The sequence below is a fragment of the Cannabis sativa genome, chromosome 2 (genome assembly GCF_029168945.1).
Source record: "Cannabis sativa cultivar Pink pepper isolate KNU-18-1 chromosome 2, ASM2916894v1, whole genome shotgun sequence".
NCBI classification, from domain to species: domain Eukaryota; kingdom Viridiplantae; phylum Streptophyta; class Magnoliopsida; order Rosales; family Cannabaceae; genus Cannabis; species Cannabis sativa.
The window spans coordinates 15,046,797-15,068,148 of NC_083602.1; the positions used below are offsets into that span (position 1 = coordinate 15,046,797).

At 32.7% G+C, this 21,352-nt stretch overlaps 3 protein-coding genes across 3 annotated transcripts; 2 read left to right on the forward strand and 1 right to left on the reverse strand.

Annotated features, from left to right (window-relative positions):
- The first annotated feature begins 13,577 nt into the window (after positions 1-13,577).
- Positions 13,578-14,411, forward strand: LOC115710939 (uncharacterized). The gene is made up of 2 exons (XM_061109171.1): positions 13,578-13,722; positions 13,852-14,411. Exons 1-2 carry the CDS (start codon positions 13,578-13,580, stop codon positions 14,409-14,411), a joined length of 705 nt encoding a protein of 234 aa, XP_060965154.1.
- A 206-nt stretch (positions 14,412-14,617) lies between these two features.
- On the forward strand, positions 14,618-15,450 carry LOC133034770 (uncharacterized). Its single transcript, XM_061110158.1, has 2 exons — positions 14,618-14,757; positions 14,851-15,450. Exons 1-2 carry the CDS (start codon positions 14,623-14,625, stop codon positions 15,403-15,405), a joined length of 690 nt encoding a protein of 229 aa, XP_060966141.1. The 5' UTR covers positions 14,618-14,622; the 3' UTR covers positions 15,406-15,450.
- A 268-nt stretch (positions 15,451-15,718) lies between these two features.
- Positions 15,719-21,328, reverse strand: LOC115696731 (uncharacterized). The gene is made up of 14 exons (XM_061109172.1): positions 20,541-21,328; positions 20,355-20,423; positions 19,657-19,719; positions 19,259-19,551; positions 18,693-19,191; positions 18,456-18,585; positions 18,248-18,369; positions 17,938-18,168; positions 17,510-17,593; positions 17,326-17,418; positions 16,929-17,227; positions 16,701-16,833; positions 16,067-16,557; positions 15,719-15,967 (listed from the first exon to the last, which is right to left on the reverse strand). Exons 1-14 carry the CDS (start codon positions 20,775-20,777, stop codon positions 15,772-15,774), a joined length of 2,940 nt encoding a protein of 979 aa, XP_060965155.1. The 5' UTR covers positions 20,778-21,328; the 3' UTR covers positions 15,719-15,771.
- Positions 21,329-21,352: the final 24 nt, after the last annotated feature.

Consider the following 21,352-nt stretch of genomic DNA (forward strand, 5'->3'; position numbering starts at 1 on the left):
CTATGCGTGGATTCAACGAAGAATTAATAAGTTAGTGAATTTTAGTGCTAAATTCTTGATCTACTTATTGGAAGCTCGGTTATATAGACCCATGGTCCCCGCACTAGTTGAGATAATATTGCTTGTAAGACTCATGTAATTGGTTTTGATTAATCAATTATAATTTTCAAATTAGACTATGTCTATTTGTGAATTTTTCACTAAGTAAGGGCGAAATTGTAAAGAAAGAGTTTTAGGGGCATATTTGTTAATTATGATACTTTGTATGGTTCAATTAATAAATATGATAAATGAAAATATTATTTAATAATTATTTATAATTATTAAATAGTTAGAATTGGCATTTAAATGGTTGAATTTGAAAATTGGCGTTTTTGAGAAAATCAGATGAAGAAAAGATAAAACTGCAAAATTGCAAAAAGTGAGGCCCAAATCCACATGTATAGGGCAGGCCACTTTTGTAGGGTTTTCCCTCTCATATTTTCATTATTTTAATGCCAAATAATTCAAAGCTAACCCTAGTGGAATGCTATAAATAGATAGTGAAGGCTTCAGGAAATTTACACTTTTCTTCTGACACTTCTGATTCAGAAAAAACTGAGCCTCTCTCTCTCCCTATCTTTGGCCGAACCCACTCTCTCTTTCTTCTTCCTCAAATTTTGAAATACTTAGTGTATGAGTAGTGCCCACACACAGCAAGTGATACCTCAATCATAGTGAGGAAGATCGTGAAGAAAGACTTTCAGCAAGAAGGAGTTTCAGCATCAAAGATTCAGAGAAAGAGATCCCGGTTCAGATATTGATAATGCTCTGCTACAGAAAGGAATCAAGGGCTAGATATCTGAACGGAAGGAGTCATTTAATTCCGCTTCACCCAATGTAAGGTTTCCTAAACTTTATATGTGTTTATTTCATCGTTTTAGAAAGTTCATATTTAGGGTGTTAATCAACATACTTGTGAGTAGATCTAAGATCCTGGTAAAATAATTTCCAATACAAAAATGGTGGGTCTTGGTCAGTATTTGTACTTGTGCAGCTCTGCTTGCTTTGCTGGTAGTATGGATACAACAAATTTTTTTTCTTTAAAGAATAGAGCAGAGTAAACTAAGTAGTGTTTGAAAGTTTTAAAAAGATAGTGTTTTTTATTATTTTATATTGTAGAAAGTGATTAATATAAATATTAAAATAAATTAGTTAAATTTTTAAATTTTAACTTTTCCTATTCTCTTTGATGGTAGTATTTTATTGAAAATTTTTAATAATATATATTATAATAGTAATGTATAGTAAATATGTTGTTTTTCTTTTTGATAAATATAATTAATGCATTGTCAGAGAAGTGAGAAGTCTATTCACATTCTTTTACAAAATAATAAAAAAAAAACTCTTAAATTACTAGTTTTATCTATATTTTGGGGGGGGGGGCTACTCTATAAAATAACATAAAATTGACACCATGCCCCCCAATTATACTGTACATCTGTCCCTGAATACAATATATACTAACTTTGGGCCGAGTAGGTGAGGCCCAATTGAAGGGTAATCGTCATCCGTACGGGCTCGTACAACTTGATGTTGACAGGTGGCCATGCGCCACCAATCATGTACAGTTGTGTACAGTTGTTGTTAGAAAGGTAATTTGCTTTTTGTGTTGTGCGCCTTTCCAAGGATTGACACATGGGACAAATTCCTAATTTTGTGAGATCTAGAGTCAGTTGTATGCCACGTTTGAGTATACCCAAAGGGTTGACTTTCGTGACACGACCCCTTGGACTACTTGTCTGGCTGTGTTAGCCTTCCAGATTCGTCGATTTAGCTTTACCGGTAACTAAGGCTTGAGAATTTGGACCTCTCATCCGACTTCATTCTTGGGTTGGGTCGAGGTCTTTATGGGCTTTGTGAATGGGCCCGTAAGTTAATTTAGGACACAAAACACACGTGTCTGCTATTCAAAAAATATGGATAAGATTTACTCCCAAGTCTTAGGGGCTCGAGAGTCGTGGAGGCTTGTAGCCACCATCCAGATTCGTTGTAGTGTGTGGGGCCATGAGCAACTTAGGCCTTTTGAAAATTTCAAGATGGAAGGTCACGGAGGTTTGTGAGCCTTTCATATTCCATGAGTGGAATACACAAGCCATCGATATCTTGGTCTGTGTGTGTCACGCGACATGGGGAAGTGTGTGAGGCCTCAGTTTACAAATTGATGACTGATGACGTCAGTGAGATTGTCGAGGCAAATATAATCATCATTACGTCTTAATTCCGTACATCGCATTTAATGACAACCTTTAGTATTCTCGCACTGTTGAAAGGTGTGTTTCCTTAAATGTGATATACGCAAATCACCATTTTTGAATATAAATATGTGAGGGGTTCATTTGTAATCACTTTTTGCTACTTCGAATTTTTGTTCAAGCTTTCCGAGAGAGTAAACCACCCAAAACACCCAAAAAATTTTGGTGGACGTCTAATTACGCGATCGGACTTCCCCACCATCTTCTCCAACTCTGGTCAAAGTACTTTCCAGAAGCAGACTCACTCTTAGAGACCAATTGACCTACTGTATTATTGTCGCCAGACTTCCACGCGAACATCGATAAGCTGATAAGGTGTCTTAAAGCTTTTTCGGTGAGGGTTCATCCCACTGAAAAGAACCTAACACTGCCAATATCAACTCGTACATATAAGTGCTTCTATCTTGTACTTGCAATACAACTGTTTTATGGGTAGCGTACTTTAGGTTATGATGCCATGCATTTTTGAGTTTTTTTATGGTTTTGACGGTGACAGTCTACTGCATGATTCGTTGTGTAGGGCAACGTTTTAGGTTGTTTGCCTGTCAGTAACATAGAAATTGATAGGGACGATGGAACTTAGAAAACTCAGCCATGCCTTAGGAAAATTAAGGGGTTGATTGGTTCGTGATTTAAAAACTGTGTTTTCAAAATTTGGTATTCTGAAATGAAAATTTTAATTTTGTGATTCGAAATATGATTATAAAAATGTGATTGGCTTAGTGTCTGTAAACAGTTTTTGAATTTTAAAAAATTGAATCTGTGATTGGTACATAATTTGAAAATATAACAGTATTAGAATATATGAATGATTTAACTGAATCTGAAAATAATTTTAATTTTAAATAAATAACCTACGATAATAAATTTTATATTTATATGTAAATTTAGTTATATAATTTTAATATTTAATTTCACAATAATTACAGTTATAAATTTATAAGAATAATACATTAACATTATTTTTTTTAATTAAAGCTAGATTTTTATTATTTTTTTTTATTTATAAATACCTATACTCTATTGTTGTAATTAAGTTGTATTAATTTTAATATTTTCCTTCTAATTTTTTATTACTCAAATAAAATATATATTTTAAGTTTTTGCTTTGGTCGTAGCATTTAAAATACATTTGTTTAAACTATATGTTATTTATCCTTTTAGAAAATGAGATTGAAGAAAAAAATATAATATAAGTAAATATAAATTAAAAATATATATAATAAAAAATAAAATAATAAACTAGAGTGTGTATTTTTCTGGGTGCAAATAAATCTATTTTATTATAAATTAGAAAAAATAATTACATTTTATTATAATATCTCTTTACAATAATAAATAGTCTAATAATAATATTACAGAAAAAATAACAAATAGTGTATTAATAGAAATATAGATATGAGAAAAAACCATTTATTAAGAAATAACAGAAATAAAGTCTTTCCCTAAAATAATAAAAAAAGAATATAAAGAAAAGAAGAAAAAAATAAAAAAATAAAAAAAACACAAAGAGTAACAGTTGATATTTCAAGAAAGAAAAAAATAATCAAAAATCATGTTTTTGGATCAACTGAAAACATGGAAAGTTTGTTTTCAAAATTCTTCTAATAATTTTGAGTTTGTTTTTTAAATCAATTTTCAAAAATAATAAACCAATCAAGTTTTCTGTATAGGTCCCACACTTTTTAAGTTTTAAAACATAAAATCAAATTCAAATCCTATACCAATCACACTCTAATATTTTGAGAATTCTACATTTTTCCACTCTACATCACTATTGATTTTTCGAGGTCTGTCAAGGTCTTGGATGACATTGTTGTGACAAGTTCCTTGTGTCCGGGACCCTTTAGGCGGTAGACAATACGCTTTTCGAGCCCTTTTTTGTTTTCTTTCTTGTGTTCTTGATTTTGTTGTCTAAGAACTATATGTTCCGGTAAATAAGGTTTAGTGGGGACCTTTCTAAGCAGTTACCGTGAGGACTCTTCCTATACTCTTACTATGTCTTCCTTAGTTTGGGTACTAATTGCTTGATGTTCGTTTTCCTTTTTAAATCTTACAATGTCAGATTAAAATCTTCTCGTGGGCTAACACGGAAAGGACATTGAAGACCGGGCAAGCCACCGACAGAATATACTTGCATGTCTTGAGTTAGCGGAGGGCCCGCAAAAACAAGGAACGATTTGGGAAATCGAAGACATTTTGAACCATTTCCACAACTACCAAATGTTGTTGAAGCTGGAGGATGATTGTGGCTTCATGAACACCCCTTGTCTCTTTTGGATTCGTCTGGCCCGAAAGGATGGAAAAGCCAACAGTAATGCGATGGGTGCTTACTATTTTTAAAATGATTCTACTCTCATGCCTAGTAGAGGTGTAAGAGGCCCAATGGATATGTTTATTGTTAGAAAAAATAGAGAGATTACAATGGAAGAATAAAAATAAGATGAATAAAAGACTAAGACAATTACAACTCTAAACAAAATATTACAAGGACAATATATTAAATAAAGAGTTACAATCCCAAAGCGCAAAATACAAATAAAAGAAAAGAGTTACAACTCAAAACTCAAAGATACAAGTAAATGTAAACTATATAAAAGCATATATAAATAATAGTGTATATATATATGATATAGAATATATATATATAATAGAGTATATATATATATATATGATAAATAGGAGAGTTTAGAGGAGGACAAGAAAACAATATAAAACTTGAGAATAGAACAAAATAAGAAAGAAGAACAAACACCCAAAGTGGAGATGAGGATCACCAAAAGCTTGAACAAAGTTTCTACACCTTTGTCCAAGAAGATTATTTTCCCCTCTATGAAACAATTAGGGCTTTGTGGAAATACTTCTAGGAATTATCAAGCCTTAGAACTCTCTATCTTTGTGTTTGATAGATAGAAGAGAAGAGCGTGTCTCAAAGGATGAACCAAGACCTCTATTTATAGTGTTTAGGATCACAAACTTTGAAATTCAAACATCACACACCCAATGGCTGTTACCATTTCTTAATGGGGTGTAAATGGGATTAAATGAGTGATTTGGAGGTTATGGGAGTTGTTCAAAGCCATCCCAATAGCAAAAAACGTTCTACTATTAATGCTGAAAAAAAATAGTAACTAGTTACTAGTTACTAAATTTTTCAGCTTTTGCAAATAACACTCCAACATATTCCAAACCATTCCCACTTTATTTTATATCACTTATACACATTATAAATGATAAAATTCAATCCCCAACAACTATATTTGAATTATAGTTTTTGAATTTCAAAAATTAAGTTGTGTAACCACTCTTTACACACTTAATTAGTGATCATGTGGAAGTTACAAAATATTAACTCCACCTCTTATATGTTACAACTATATGTAACTCCCAATCACATAATATTGTGATTATTACATGCATATAATTCCCAATTATATTATATGTAATAATATATATAACATATCACAATTTTAATCTTAAACATTATATTATATAATAAATAATATAACATTTATGGGTAGTGATGGTCGAAAGACAGAAACTGAACAAACCCAAGTAACTCCCAAAAATACAAAATAATTGCGTAATAAAGTTTGCATGTACATTAAGAGGCGTTTCTTTAAGAATGATTTGCCTTTCTACTTGGCTAAGAGTCATTCTTTCATCAACATGTGTCGCTCAATTGGAGATTATGGGAGAAAACTGGAAACTCCTAGTATATATGAGCTTAGGATATGGATATTGAAGGAGGAGATGAATACTACAAAAGTTATAGTTGAGGATATTAAGCAGTCATGGCCACTAATGGAAGTTTCAATAATGTCTGATGGCTGGTTAGACATTAGAAATCAACACATAATCAACATTTTAGTCAATAATCCTAAGGGCATTGTGTTTCTTAAAAGTATTAATGATTCTTCATTTAGTAAGGATGCACAAAAGTTATTTAAAATGTTGGATGATGTCATTGAAGAAATTAGAGAGCATCTAGTTGTTCAAGTGGTCATTGATAATGTCAGTGCCTACAAAGCAGCGAGCACATTGTTAATGGAGAAAAGAAAGCATCTATATTGGACTCCATGTAGCACATTGTCTTGATTTGGTGCTTAAAAAAATTGGTGAATTGCCACAACACCAAAGTGTCTTGTCCAAAAGAAAAAAATTGAGCATGTTTTTTCACAATCATCAATAGGTGTTAAACTTGAAGAGAAAATATTGCAAAAAAGATATTATAAGACTTGTTGCCACTAGATTTGCTACTGCATTTCTTACAATATAAAGCATATATTAAGTGAGGCAACATTTGGAAGTTATATTTACTTCTTAAGAGTAGGCAACCTGTCCTTGGGCATCTGAAGCTATTAGAAAGGAGGCAAGACACATAGTTTTGAAAGACACATATTTTTGGGCAAGTGTGTCTTATGCCATTAAGACCACAAAATATTTAGTTGAAGTGTTGAGGCTAGTTGACGGTGATGAAGAACCAACTATGAGTTACTTACAATGCTATGGATACAACAAAAGAAAAAATAGCACAAGCTTATGGTGGAGAAGAAAATGATTACAAGGAGATATGAAAAATCATAGATGAGAAATAAGAATTTCAGTTGTATAGACGTTTGCATGTCGCTGCATACTTTTTGAATCTTCATTGTAATTATTCACAAGGATTTTTTAACCATCCAGAGATCAAGTTGGATTTGTTTCATTCTATGGACAAACTTATACCGAATTCCAAAGACAGAATAAAAGCTAACCTTCGATGTAACAATTTCCACAACAGGGAAGGGTTCTTTGGACTCACCTTAACTCAACAGATATTTCAAAACGATCAGCAGATAATTAAATTTCTAAATTTTTTCAAAATGTGTAATATGAATAATAAAGTAATTATTTTTTTTAGTGGAATGGTGAACTCAATATGGAGATCAAACGTCAGAGTTACAGAATTTGCTATCAAAATATTGGGTCTTACTTGCTTAGCATCGGGATATGAGTGGAATTGGAGTACTTTTAATCAAATTCATACCAAAAAAAAAATAAAGAAATCAACTGACTACCTCAAGATGCATTATTTGGCATACGTAATGTTCAACAAAAGAATGAAAAATAGATTTTTGAAGATGAATTCAACAACACAATCAAATGAAGATTCAAATGAAGATGATTCTTTGTTGATCGATGTGTTTCCATTTGATGATGAATGACTTGTTAGTAAAGTAAAGATGAAAATGAAAGGAGGCTAAAGAATAAGAATACTCAACTTGGAGAATCGGAATCGACTCATTCCACTAACAACTCAAACCAGGCAGAAAGTACTTTAAAAGGGGGTTCGTAAACTTTATCTCTTGTTTTAATTTACATATTGTATTATGTTAATTAATTATTGATTAGTTTGTAATTATTTTTTTTTAAGAAAATGAAAGTGCTTGGTAGAGGTTGATGAAGATGAATGGAAGGAGATTCATGATCATAATGGAGGTGGTAGTAGTAATGGTGATGATGAGGGCAATAATAACAATGATGAATTTGGTGATTTCTAAATCATCATGCCATTATTGTTGGGATTTTTTTATAGGATAATAGAATATGATTCTAGTTCTAGAAACAAAAAATATATTTATTAAGTTTGAGTTTTATTAGATATTTGATGTTATATTTTTGTTTTAGGAGATATTTTATGATATACAGTATTTGGTATTTATAAAACATTATTTATTATTGCTATTTTTAATTACTCTAAAACTATTAGTTTAATTAAATAATTGAGGCTTACACCTCAATTTACACCTCAATGGACCTTGAGGCTTACACCTTGCGTCACAAAAAAAAAAAAAAAAAAAAAACACCATGAGACTTAAATCTACAATTTAAACATTGTTGTAGTTGTGTAGTTTTGAGCTTAAAAGACGATAATAATATGAATTTGGTGCACAAAAATAATAATCAAGATATATGTCAAAGTGAGGAAGTTAAACATGATCAAAAGAAGTCAGGAATAGAAAATATTGCTTCATGTCACATGTCGCCTGGGTGTTGGGCAACATTGTCACCTAAATTATAAAAAGTGAATATTTCAGCGCATGTAGATTAAAAAAAATAGCAAAATCTCGATAACGAGGTTTAGGCGACATGTTGCTTGACCTTAGGCGACATGTCGTCACTTTTACAAAACGGACTAATTTTTGCACGTGACAGATAAAAAAATAGGGGATCTCAAAGATAAGGTCCAGACGACATGTTGCCTGGCCTTAGGTAACATATCACCTGACTTTCTTTTCAAATTCAAATCCTAATTCTAAATGACATCTTTTCTATCTTTTTAAGCCTATATAAATAATGATGTAAATTGAGTTTGGACGACTAGAAATGTACAGAAAGCAACTTTGAGAATAGAAAACACATTGAAAAGCAAGACAAAGAGAGCTCAAGCTTACATCATCAACTATCATTAAAGTCCATTATTCTTCCTCTTCTTTATTATTTTATTTAGTTATTTAATTATGAAGATGATTATTGTTGTGATTATGTTTGTCATTATGAACTAAACACTTTTTCTAGCATGTTGATGAAACTATTTTATATTTTGAATTAAAGTTTTTAAATTATTCTCATATTTATTCTTGCTATTTTTTATGCAATTTTGTGTTAATTATTGTCTTTTTAATGCTTGGTCACTATTAATCAGTATGGATATTTTAGGTTTTACACTTGAGAGATGTAATCTAAAATCGGACTTAGAATTGCATGATATAAGAAAAGTGTAAGATTGAGAGATTCTACTAATTTTATGAATTTTATTTAAAGAGAATCATATTGATTAATTGACTAATATTAGATAGAGATATCGTGGTAGTTAATTAAGTTAATTCTATCATCACTCGAGAGAGGTTAATGACTACATTAGAATTCTTCAAAACTACAAATTATAGAATAAATTAGGATAATTAGTAAACTGAAATTCATAGTTTAAAATAGAGAAATCAATACTCTAGGTCTTTATTTTTTGATTAAAATAGTTGTTTGTTTGTTACTTTTCAATTATTTTATTATTATGTTTTTAATTATTATTTACCTTTAATTGTCTAATCAAAGCATAAAATCAAAAAAGTATACTAATTAGTAAAATTTAATAATCAATCTCTGTGAGTTTAACAATTTTTTTATAATTAAAACTTTACAATGACGTATGCTTGCATCAAAAATTTGTGTCAAACTACATTACTTAGGCTTTATGCTAGATTCTGGTGGGGTGATAAAAGGAAAATGCACTGGTGTACTTAGAAAAGATTATACTGGCATAAAGCTGATGGGGGAATGGGGTTTAGAGATATACTTGTTTTCAATAAGACAATGTTGGCCAAGCAAGCTTGGAGATTATTTTCTTGTCCCAATTCTTCGGTTGCTCATGTTTTTAAGAGTATGTATTTTCCTCATGTGGATTTTCTTACTGTGGAGGAAACTTCTAAGGGCTCTTATATCTAAAAAAGTATTCTTTGGGCATGAGAGATTTTTCTTGATGGAGCTTGTTGGCTTATTGGTGATGGTAGTAGGGTGAATATTCAGACAGATGTTTAGAATCCTAAAATTTTGGCTGCTACTTCTCATTCCTTTCATGGCCATTCGAATGTCCATATGGTTAGTGCTTTAAAGATGGCTAATGGTACTTGGAATTATGATTTGATTGGTGAGCTTTTTTCGATAAAGAAGATAATCAAATTTTGACCATTTTGAGTTATTTACAGCATAAGGATAAATTAATCTGGCATTACAATGCTTCAGGTGGTTATACAGTGAAGAATGACTACTAAAATGTAATTCGTCTGTTGGGTAGGGGCAATTTGCATCTTCAAATGGTCCCTCTTATTGGTGGAAGGTTCTTGGGACATTTAAGGTTCCTCCTAAAGTTAAAGTTTTTGTGTGGAAAACTTGTTTCAATTGGATTCCTACCATGCATAATCTTGCCCAGTACCATATTGTCAAATGTTGATCGATTTGTTGTTTATGTAGAGACTAATTCCCATGTTGTTTGGGGTTGCTCTAGTCTCCATTCTATCATTTTTAATGTTTTCTTTGTGACTGTTATGAACTTTAGGCCTAATATAAACTTCTATGCTTTTATCCATGAATGTGAATCTATTTTGCATAAAGATGAGACGTGTCTTCCTTTAACTCTACTATGACATATTTGGTATAGGAGAAATTAGTGGGTACATGGTCAAAAGCTTTTGGATGATGAGGGAGTGTATGGTTGGTCTAAAGATTTTTGGTATCGCTTTGCTAATGAGAACAATACGGTAGGGGGTTTTATCCTTGGGTTGGGCTCTCCTCCCTTCGTTGGGTGCTTCCTCCGTCAGGACGGCTCAAATTGAACGTGTATGCTGGGCTTCGTACTATAGATAGAATGTTTGGTTGCGGGGTTGTCGTTCGTGACCACTTAGGAGCGGGCCTTGCTTTATCGACTTCTCTATTCGTTGGTTCACCTTCTCCTTCAATTATTGAAGCGTTAGCATTTCTTAATGGCCTTATGCTTTGTGTTCGGATGGTTTATAATAATATTGAGGTAGAGTCCAATTGTTAGCGTGTGTGTGATACTCTTATGGCTAAGAATCAGTTGTTAGATGGGTTTGCTATAATTTTAGCAGACATTCTCACTATTTATAATTATGTTCGAATTCTTGACTTTAAGCATTATATTCGTTTTGATAATGCATTAGCTTATAATTTAGCTAAGATTGCTAATATTTGGATTATGATGTGATGTAGTGGCGGGACCTTCTGAGCTGTTTATTTGTGAGTCGTAATCGTTTGGCTAAACTTCTACTTGTAGCTAGAAATATAATATAAGTATAAGTTTTGACTTATTTTTATTGATTGGATAAGTATTATATGAATAGTTTTTTTTTTTCAATAAAAAATATTTTTTTAAAGTGTTTGAATATTATTAAAAAAAGATTTTTTGTGAGTAAATTAAAAATCATATAAATTATTTTAATTTTAAAAATAACTTCTCAAAATTTTTTTTATGAGAAACTACAAATTCTAGTTTATTTTAAAAAAAAACATAAATTATTTTTTTTTTCTTCCAAACACTCTTAAAATGACTTTTTTTTAATTCTAAAAGCTAAAAGATAGCTTATGGAAATGGGGTATATTGAAAAATACCTCTTTTATTTATCAATTAATCAAATCTACTTTTAATTTTGTATTTAATTGATACCTCTTTTTATATTTATTGTACCCAAAATACTATAAGAGAGTCATATGGAGACTATATTGAAGTGACAGAGGTAAAATTAGTAAAGTGTTTAAAAAAAGAGATTTTTTCTATTATAGACCAAAAATAGATGAAATTTACATTTATGGCCCTAAAAAAGGAAATAAACAAAAGTGGAAACTAAAAAGTTGGTAATTACAAAAATACCGGCTGAGAAAACGGAAACCACCATTCTCAACCATTTTTCTTCGTGACCAGCCGCAGCTTCTTCTTGACCAAACGATCCAACCCCAACAACCCAATCTCAACCATTTTTCTTCCAAATCCAGCAAAATCAAAATCTAAAAAAATGTAGAACTCCTAGGAAACCAGCTGAATCCCGAAAATCCAAAATCAAAAACGAAAAGGGAAAAAAAAAAACCAAGAAACCTCCATTGATGTACAGAAAAAACTCAAAAACAACAATCATTGAACAAAGAAATCGCGATCAGAGGAGAAGAACCGAGTAGAAGGAGAGCTGGAAATCAAAGAAACTCACCCATGATTGAATCAGAAGGACAATCGAAGGTAAACAAATTTTTTCATGAACGTGGAAAAAAAATTTTAGTGTAGATGAATAGAAATTTGATATTAATTGATGAAAACCGGATTAAATTGAAAAAATAATGAAATATTGATGAATCTGAGAAAAAAACAACAACGGTTTGCATGAAAATAAACATTAAGGCATATAAATAGTTGCTACAGTGTTTTATTCTGAAACTGTTGTTTACAAGTTGTTTTACAGTGGAATAATAGTTGTTTGGGATCTAGAAACTGGAAAATATGAATCTACTGTTATTAATTGGTGATCAGTTTTGAAATAGTTGTTTGATAGTTGATTTAACCTATATAAATAGTCGGCCAGCTGAAAGTGTTAGATGCATAAGTTATTGTTGGAAAGAGTTGTTTATTGGTTGTTTTGGCAGATTAAAATAGTTGTTTGCAACTACAAAAACTGAACCAAGTAAATAATTTACATTATTTCAGGAAACGGAACCATTACAAATATTGGTGCAGAGCAATGGGCATTGGGATGACAAAAAAAACTATGTTGATTATGAATCAAGTGGAGAATTAATTTCGACCAAGTGCACTTTTGAGGAACTAATGAGAATAATGATGGAAGAACTCCAATGCAACCATGAATCAACACAACTACAACTGAAATATCAACTGAAGGAAGGAGGCCAACCACTACAAATCAAGGATGACAAAAGTCTGTTGTTCTACATAAAGCTATTAACGAAGGAGGTTGATTTCACAAGGTACCCATTGTGTGTGAACAAAACCGATAACACGGCACCACCTAACCAAACAATGGTGTGGAACAATATGATCATGGAATCGTATGAGAACAACGCAAAGCACGGGAAGACTTGCGGCAACACGGAAACAACACGGCAACAACTTCCAAGCAACAACTATACGCGCGGACGATGGGATACCGGTGAAGTTGATGCATTTTTCCTAGAAACGGAAACGATGTCATCGAATCAACCATACAACAACCGGACAACAACGAGAGAAAAAACTACGGCAGTAGATGAAGATTTTGACTTCACCAGAGCTACGCAAAGCTTGTGGCTGCGAAATGGTACGACAACTAGAAAACAACCGGGAAGAAGAAGAGGAAGTGGACAAACACGAAATGATGATCATCAATGACAAACGACATGAAACAATAGAGAAGGGGCAAATTTACAAGGACAAAGAAACATTGATAAGTACACTATGCTACTTTGCAATCAAGAAGACATTTCAATACAAAGTAGTGAAATCTTGCACAAAAGAATACAACATAGTGTGTTTGGACACAAACTGCAAATGGAGTTTAAAGGCTACAAAAAATGGAAACACAGAAACATTCATAATAAGGAGCTACGAAGAAGAACACACATGTGCAGTTACAATAAGATTTGGAGATCAACGACAAGCTACATCAAAGTTGATAGCAGACTTTGTAAAACCAAAATTCTTGAACACGAAAACAAAGTGCGGCCATTTCTTGCAGACATAAAGACGAAATGAAAGACAAATACGGAATAAAGATGAATTACATGAAAGCATGGCGTAGTAAAGAGCGAGCACAAACCCAGCTACATGGAAATGCTAAAGAGTCGTACAATCTCTTGCCTAGATACCTGTACATGCTACGGAAAACAAATCCGAGTAAAAAAAATTTAAAAATTTTACTTTGATAATATTTGTGGAAAAACGAGTTGTTTTTGAGTTGTTATTTCGTTGAGTACATGTTGTTTGAAACAACTCTGTTTGATTAAAATTCGGGAACATTAATAGACATAGAGAAAGATGATGATGACAGTTTCAAATATGCATTTGTTGCATTGAATGCTGCTATAAAAGGTTGGCCAAACTGCAAACCAATCATCGTGGTAGACGGTACATTCCTAAAGGCCGCGTATGGAGGCACGTTGCTCACTGCCAACACACAAGATGCAGAATCTAAAATTTTTCCACTAGCATCTTGCATAGTTGATTCCGAGAACGATAAATCGTGGGAGTGGTTCTTAAAAAAAATAAGAGAAGCATTCGGGGTTCGAGAATGTCAATGCCTAATATCGGACGGACATGAAAGCATCATCAAAGCAACTAGGAAAGTGTTCCCCGAAATAACACATGGCTACGCATCTTCCACCTCTTGTCGAACCTCGAAACAAAATTCAAGAAAAATGCAAAGCATTTCGGAGTGCCATTCTTTGCGGTACAAAAGCTTACACGAAATGGAGTTTGAATTCCATATGAGGGAGCTAGACAACTTGGATAAGCGCATAAGACCGTACACGGAGAAAATTGGCCATGAAAAATGGTCAAGGTATCATTCAGAAAACAACAGGTGAAAACTAATAAGGAGGATAAAATTAATGATATGTTCACCTATTTATAGCGTTGTATTTGCGTTGGTTTTGCGTTGCGTTTGCGTTTTTTTTCCAAAAGTAGAACTATGACAGAAACTGTCCAAATTGTAGGTACTCTACCATGACATCAAACATAGCTGAGGCACTGAACTCAGCAAATTTAGCAGCAAGGGAAACACTAGTGACAACATTAATGGAGTGCTTGAGGGCACAAATGCAAGAGTGGACATACAATAATAGAAAGGAGGCACAAAAATGCACAACAAGGCTGACACCATCATCTGAGAAAAAACTCATAGGGAACTATGTACAGTCATTGCGACTAACAGTAAGTTCGGATTATCGTTCGCATAAAGTAAAATTAAAACAGTTGTGTTTGCATAGTTGTTTGGTTGTTTTAAAGTTGGTTTAAAACTTGCAGGTGAAACCAGCAAACCAGAACCTGTTTGAGGTGATAGATGAAGACAGAACAAGAATAGTAAACTTGAAGGAGAAGACGTGCACATGCAATAGATTTCAAAAAGATGAAATGCCATGTAACCATGCAGTCGCCGTCATGAAGGACTTGAACATAAACACATACAACTACTGTGCACAATACTACACATCAAAAGCATGGCTGCAAACATATGACGAAACAGTATACCCAGTTGGAAACGTAAGAGAATGGGAACTTCCAGATTTTTTTGAAGAAATCATAGTGTTGCCTCCAAAGGAGAGAATCAAGTCTGGAAGGCCGAGGAAAAGAAGAATGGCAGCAGCTTGGGAAACAAAGAAACAAAACAAGTGTGGCAAGTGTGGACAAAAGGGACATAACAAAAAGACCTGCAGAAGAATTACGGACATAGAAGTGGAAACAACTACACATCAACCAAAAAACAACTATATTAAAACATTTAGAAAACACATACTGCATATTACGATTGGTTGTTACATACATTTTTTTATTGTGATTTTTTATGTGGAGAGATATTGATAATAGGGAATTGGTATTATTATCATTAATATACAAAAGAACATCAAATATTATATATAACTAATTAAATGAGTTGAAGAAGGTTGAAATTAATAAGAAGGAAAAATAAACTACATAAAGTGATTACAAATGCAATTTAGTTGTTTATCAGATGGTTGTAATAAGGTTGTTAATAGTATGCTGTCATGAGTAAGAGTAAATATAAAGATTAAAAATCCAAAAATATGAACAAATTAAAAACCAATTCCAATTAAGAAAAAAACATGATAGAAACAACAACTTGTCTATGATTATGAACATAATCGTAATAGAAAAAACAAAAGCTACATAAAAAAAGTAGTATTTCCAACAACAACCAATAGATAACTAAGACAAATTCTTCTTTGGACCCTTTGGAGGAGCCTCATCTTCACTATCAATAAATTCCACTTCTTTCATGCGAGCATACTTATAGAACAACACAGCAAGCCTATCACGGTGTTTCTCAACATCAAATATGGGAGGAATCGGTTTCATATCAATAAAGTATTCGGCGAACGATGCAACGAAACAACCACAGTCACTGAAAACAACCAAAAAACAACAGCAGAAAAACTTAGAAAAGGAAAATAACATTACAAATTTTAAAAACATTTGAAAATAAAAAATAAAAACAACTTACTTAGAGGTTTGTTGAGGCAAACCATCAACCTTAACAACTTCGAAAGGGTCTAAACAAATCGGTTTGTTTTCCTTTTTGAACTCATCAAACAAAGCAAAAAAGTGGGGCAACAACACCGCAAATGGCTGACAAGCTTTGATGGCAGCACTATCTTTCATAGCAGTCGACAAGGAGTTGTACATGTACACACGCCTTTCCTCAATATTCAATCGACCAAGAATCCAATGTGATTCAGTCTCCATATGGATGATAAAGAAAACATGATCGCACAAATGCCAAGGGGAACCACATAACATTTTTCTACCTCTTATATAATCAGCAATGGCATGCTGGGCAGTTATCAAAGAAAGATTTTTTTTCTGTGCAATAAATTTTTCATACAAAACATGAATGGTTTTGAAGAATAAGCAATCGGTGGTTGTGAACTTAACCTTTGGCTCCTTTGCATACTTTCCTTTTTTACGTAGATAGTAAAAAATGATGTCCAGATGCTGAACAATAAAAAATGATAAATGTTGGAAAATCAGAAAATGAATTATATTTCAACAACTAAAAAACAACCAACAAACAACATGAATCAAACTATAGACTGAAATTTTTGAAAAAAATCAAAAGAAAAAATAAATTAACTTACAGAATTAGTCAAACATTGGCCAGGATATGCAAGCTTGTGGAACCACATCTTGGTTGCAACATCTTCCACGCCAAAACGAAAAGGGGGAACAATCTTATCCTTACCCTTCAAGTAAACCTTCTCCTTATCATGCCTAACATTTTTTAAAAAAAAAAGTGAAACATAAATAGTAAAGTAAAAAACAAAAAATACAAAAAAACAACAAAGGTGCTGAAAATAAACACTTACGGATCTTTCTTCGATCGGCGTCCTTCACCAAGCCACAAGTCAAAATCAATCTCGTCTTTATGTTCTACATCTTCACCAATCTTATCATCGAGAGGACACAACCCAGCCACATACTTAACAACTCCATAACCAGAACCATCTTTAGAACTAGAAATGGAAGAGTCATACTCCATAAACGGAGACGTCAGCGCTATGGGTTTCTTAGATTTCCTCTTGTCAACAAGAGGAGTTTCTTCAACGGGAATTGGGTCATCTTCAAGTTCAATGTTAGAATCAACATTGAGACCTGTTGCACCCATCTAATATATTTTTTCCACAAAAATGAAAGAAAATAGACAGTGTTAAACACAAAAAGTATGAAGAAACTAAAAAACAACCAAAAAAAAAAAAAAAATACCTCAAAACAAACAAGACGACGATCCGTAACCTCAACATTTTCAGAAACTGAAATCTGTTTACAAGGATCACCACCAATTCCATCTGAAGACATCTGTTTAAATATGGTATTAAAAAGGAATTAGAGCATGGTTAAAAAATAACAACCTTTACACAACCAAAAAACAACACAAAAGCAACATTACCATAAGCTCAACTGCTTTTACCCCGGACTGAACAGTAGCCTCAACATCTATTTGAGTAGGGCCGTCATTGAAATCAACGAAATTCTTGATACAGAAAATAAAGGAAAAAGAAAATGGAAAAAAGTGAAGTTATTTTTTGTGAAATACTTGAACAACTTAAAAAAAACTACATAACAAAATAAAAACAACAAGTAAAATAATAAGACCAACAATAAATTCCGAACAACAAAATCTACAAACACAGCCATATAAATAACATAATAAATACAAATAAATAGTCTGAAAATAGTTGCAAATTTCTGAAAAATAAAACACAACAAGAGACATAACAATAACATAGAATTACAAGAGCACTACCTAAAACGGACTTACAACAAAATAAACCACACAAAGTAACTAAAACCTAGTTACATTGTCTACTTATCTACCTTCTCCTCACTATCAGTGGCATCATCATCACTGCCATTATCATTTTTTTCTTTTGAGTCAGAATCTTCATCGGGTTGATCATCCTTCTCTTCACCTTCACTACCCTCCCCTTCGTCATCACCCATAACATTCTCTTCTTCATTTTCATCAGTTTCTTCAGATTCATTTAAATCAAAATCTGCTTCATCACCACCTCCATCATCATCATTGGAAGAGTCACTGCCTTTTTCCTATATTGAAATGACATATTAAATTAGTATAAAACAACTTAAAAAAAACCGAAAAACAACTATTGAAAAACTAAAATACCTTGGCATAGGAATCGGCAAAAACAGTAGAAAACTGTGTCTGCATTGAAGCCATCTGAGCACCAAAAGAAACAAACTGTGCAGACACAAACTCTTTCAACTCAACCAAATCAGATGAAATCTCTGTTGGGAAGTATGCAACGAATCGATCTTGACCTCCAACCCATGAAATTTCTCGGAAAAGGCCTCGAAGCTTGACGAAATGTCACTCAGAGCAACAGTTGGCTCTTCGGGGACAGGAAGACTCTTGTAAGAGTTGAAGTCGGTGTCGAACTTGAAACTGCTCAGTTTCAAAGCTTTGAACTCACCAGCCGTGGGCCTCATATTTGAAAGTTGCAGCTGATCAAAAAATACCAAAATTAAAATTTCAATTATAAAGATTAATAATAATAAAAAACAACACAAAAACAACTACTGAAAAACCAAATTACAACAAACAGATATACCTTATCTTTGGAAACATCAAAGATAGTAGTCTTCAAAACTTTGAAAGTAGGTTGACTATTGCATGTCCACTGAGTGATCCTTGGAATACGAGAGCTTTCCTTTTGGCAGTACTTACCTTTCATGTACTTACAACACTCGTAGAACCAAACTTGTAGAACATGAGGACAACCAATCAAAGTGTAAAAAACACTCGGCCTCTTTCCCGAACTCTTTGCCTTCCTAACCCCCTCAACCCAACTATCAAGCTTACCCTTCAATGAGGAAATAGTCAATTCAAAAGAACTCCGGCCCCAAGCAAATTCATTGTACCTCCCACTATCTACAACATCTAAAATAGACTTGGGTACATTTTTATGCTTAGTGCCACTAAGCAAGAACCACTCCACGAAATACAAAACTGCCAACTTCACAGCATCCTCATCAGAATCACCCCACCTCTTGGTGGTAAAACATTCCCTAACAGATTCCTTAGTGATAGAGGACGAAGTTGGCCAATATCTTTCACAAAGACTATTAACCTCTTGCTTAAAATCTAAGACACTACAGTCACCTTCACGGTCCTAACCCATTAATCAATGCAAATTCCTCAATGCTAAACCTAAGCCTAACACCGCGTATCATAACCCACAACTCAGCATCATTAGGTTGCTGAACCTCTCGGAGCAACAACCCATGAAACACTTGGGGTTGAACTTTAAAATCGGGAAGGTCAAGGAAATGACCAAAACAGGTTTTTGAAAAGATTTCAAGCTGTACATCTGAAAGACAAGATTTAATGTTCTCTATCACCTGGAAAGTAGCAGTGGAAAAGGCTTTAGCAATGAACAGATTCTTCTGGTCATATATATAATCCCATTCCTGTAGCAATATAAACAAAATAAATCAGGACAAAAACAAAAAAAACTAAAAAAAAAATAGAAAACAAATAATAAAAATAATATTTTTTTTTTAAAAAAAAGACACCTTAGCAGGATTTTTCTTTGGTAGGTCAAATCCTTCAACCTTCACTGAGGTCCTAGCATGGACCTGCAACAAAAAAGAAAAACAAAAGCAACAAATCTTAGATACAATAACAATGAATATATGAAAATGTAGTAACCAAATTACAGCCAATAAAAAACCTAAAAACAACGTTTTCCTAAACCCTTACAGTATGATAAATGTAAGAGATAAACAACTTTCAAAAAAACATAAACAACTAAAATAAAACAACACTGTACAAACTCGTTGTTATGAAATTTCGAAAATGGTAGTCGAAAATAGTAGTGTGACAAACAACCGAGAAAAAACTGACAATAAACATATACAAAACTAAAGAATAAACTGAAAGATCTGGTTGCAATTGAAATTAGTAAAATGCTTTTCAATACCAATAGTGTGTAAAACAACCGAAAACAAATTCACAAAAAACATATAACCAACCAATGGGGAAAAGCAACTCAAAAACTGTGACAAAATACAAATTGAACTGGGTTTTTTTTCAACAACCAAACAACAACTGAATAAAAACAACAAAACAACATCAACCACAATACATGACAGAAATACATAAAGAACACAAAAAAAACATAAAAACATCCTAATAAACACCTAAACCAGTGACCTAAAAAGCTCATGTAAAAATTAACACAATAAAATGAAACCAAGCAAATTTAAATTACCTTTGATTTAACTTTGGGCTTTTGGTCCTCACCATGCACTTCATCCTCAAAATCGGAATCTGAGGAAACCTAGAACAAAAAATGGGGAAAACTTTAAATCATCAAATGAGGAAAATGAGGAAACCAGAAATAAAACAACCAGAAAAAAACTAAAGAAAAATTTAAAAACAACAAAGAGAAACTTACATCGCGTGCAGACTTGGAAATTTTTGCTCTCTTAGTCTTAGGAGCATCTACTTTAACAGGAAGGGCTCTTTTCTTAGAGGCCGATGTCTCTGGAACATCAGCCACTAAATTTTTAGCAATTTTTTTTAACCCCATTTTAGGTTCGACTTTGGAAGTAACAGCTGGAGCCTTCTTCGATTTTTTAGAAACTTTCTTCGCCGGAGATGGTGATTTCGAACCACTTCTAGTGGTTGCCATTTATATAGAAAAAAATAGTGGAGGATGACAATGTAGGTTGAGGAAAACGTGGGTGAGGGCTTGGAGAAGGTGATCGTGGGAAGAAGAAATGGGTTAGGGCTTGAGAATGGTGATCGTGGGAAGCTACGGTTTGAAGAGTGGAAGAATCAGAGAAATGAAAAATTCAAAAAAAAAAATAAAAAAGGAGTTATGAGGTGGCGTGCGTGTACGTGTGTAAGGAAGAAGGGAAAAGGTAATTTTGTAATTATGAAACTTTTTGAAAAGTAAAATTGAAAAATGTAAAAGTTAAAAAAGTTTAAAAAACCGTGTATTGATAAAAATGTAAAAAAGATGTCAATTTTGACATGAGGTGTAAAAATCTCTTAAAAAAAAGGAAAAAATAATAAATTTTAAAAAAGAGAATAAAAATAAAAAGGACAATATAAAAAAAAGACTATAGAGTCTAATTTCCTTAAATTAAGCAAAGAGACTCACTTTTGCCTTAGAAATTCACCCCTCTACAAAAACATCAATTTTACTTTTTTTTTTTGAAAGGAACATTTTTTTACTTATTATTGATTTAAATTGAATACAAT

Coding starts and splice junctions, on each gene's coding strand:
- LOC115710939 (XM_061109171.1), top strand. CDS start 13,578: ATGAAAGACAAATACGGAATAAAGATGAATTACATGAAAGCATGGCGT. Junction 13,723..13,851: donor GCTACGGAAAACAAATCCGA/GTAAAAAAAATT, acceptor GAACATTAATAG/ACATAGAGAAAGATGATGAT.
- LOC133034770 (XM_061110158.1), top strand. CDS start 14,623: ATGGAGTGCTTGAGGGCACAAATGCAAGAGTGGACATACAATAATAGA. Junction 14,758..14,850: donor TACAGTCATTGCGACTAACA/GTAAGTTCGGAT, acceptor TAAAACTTGCAG/GTGAAACCAGCAAACCAGAA.
- LOC115696731 (XM_061109172.1), bottom strand. CDS start 20,777: ATGGCAACCACTAGAAGTGGTTCGAAATCACCATCTCCGGCGAAGAAA. Junction 20,424..20,540: donor TTTCCAAGTCTGCACGCGAT/GTAAGTTTCTCT, acceptor TTTTTGTTCTAG/GTTTCCTCAGATTCCGATTT. Junction 19,720..20,354: donor AGCCCAAAGTTAAATCAAAG/GTAATTTAAATT, acceptor TTTTTGTTGCAG/GTCCATGCTAGGACCTCAGT.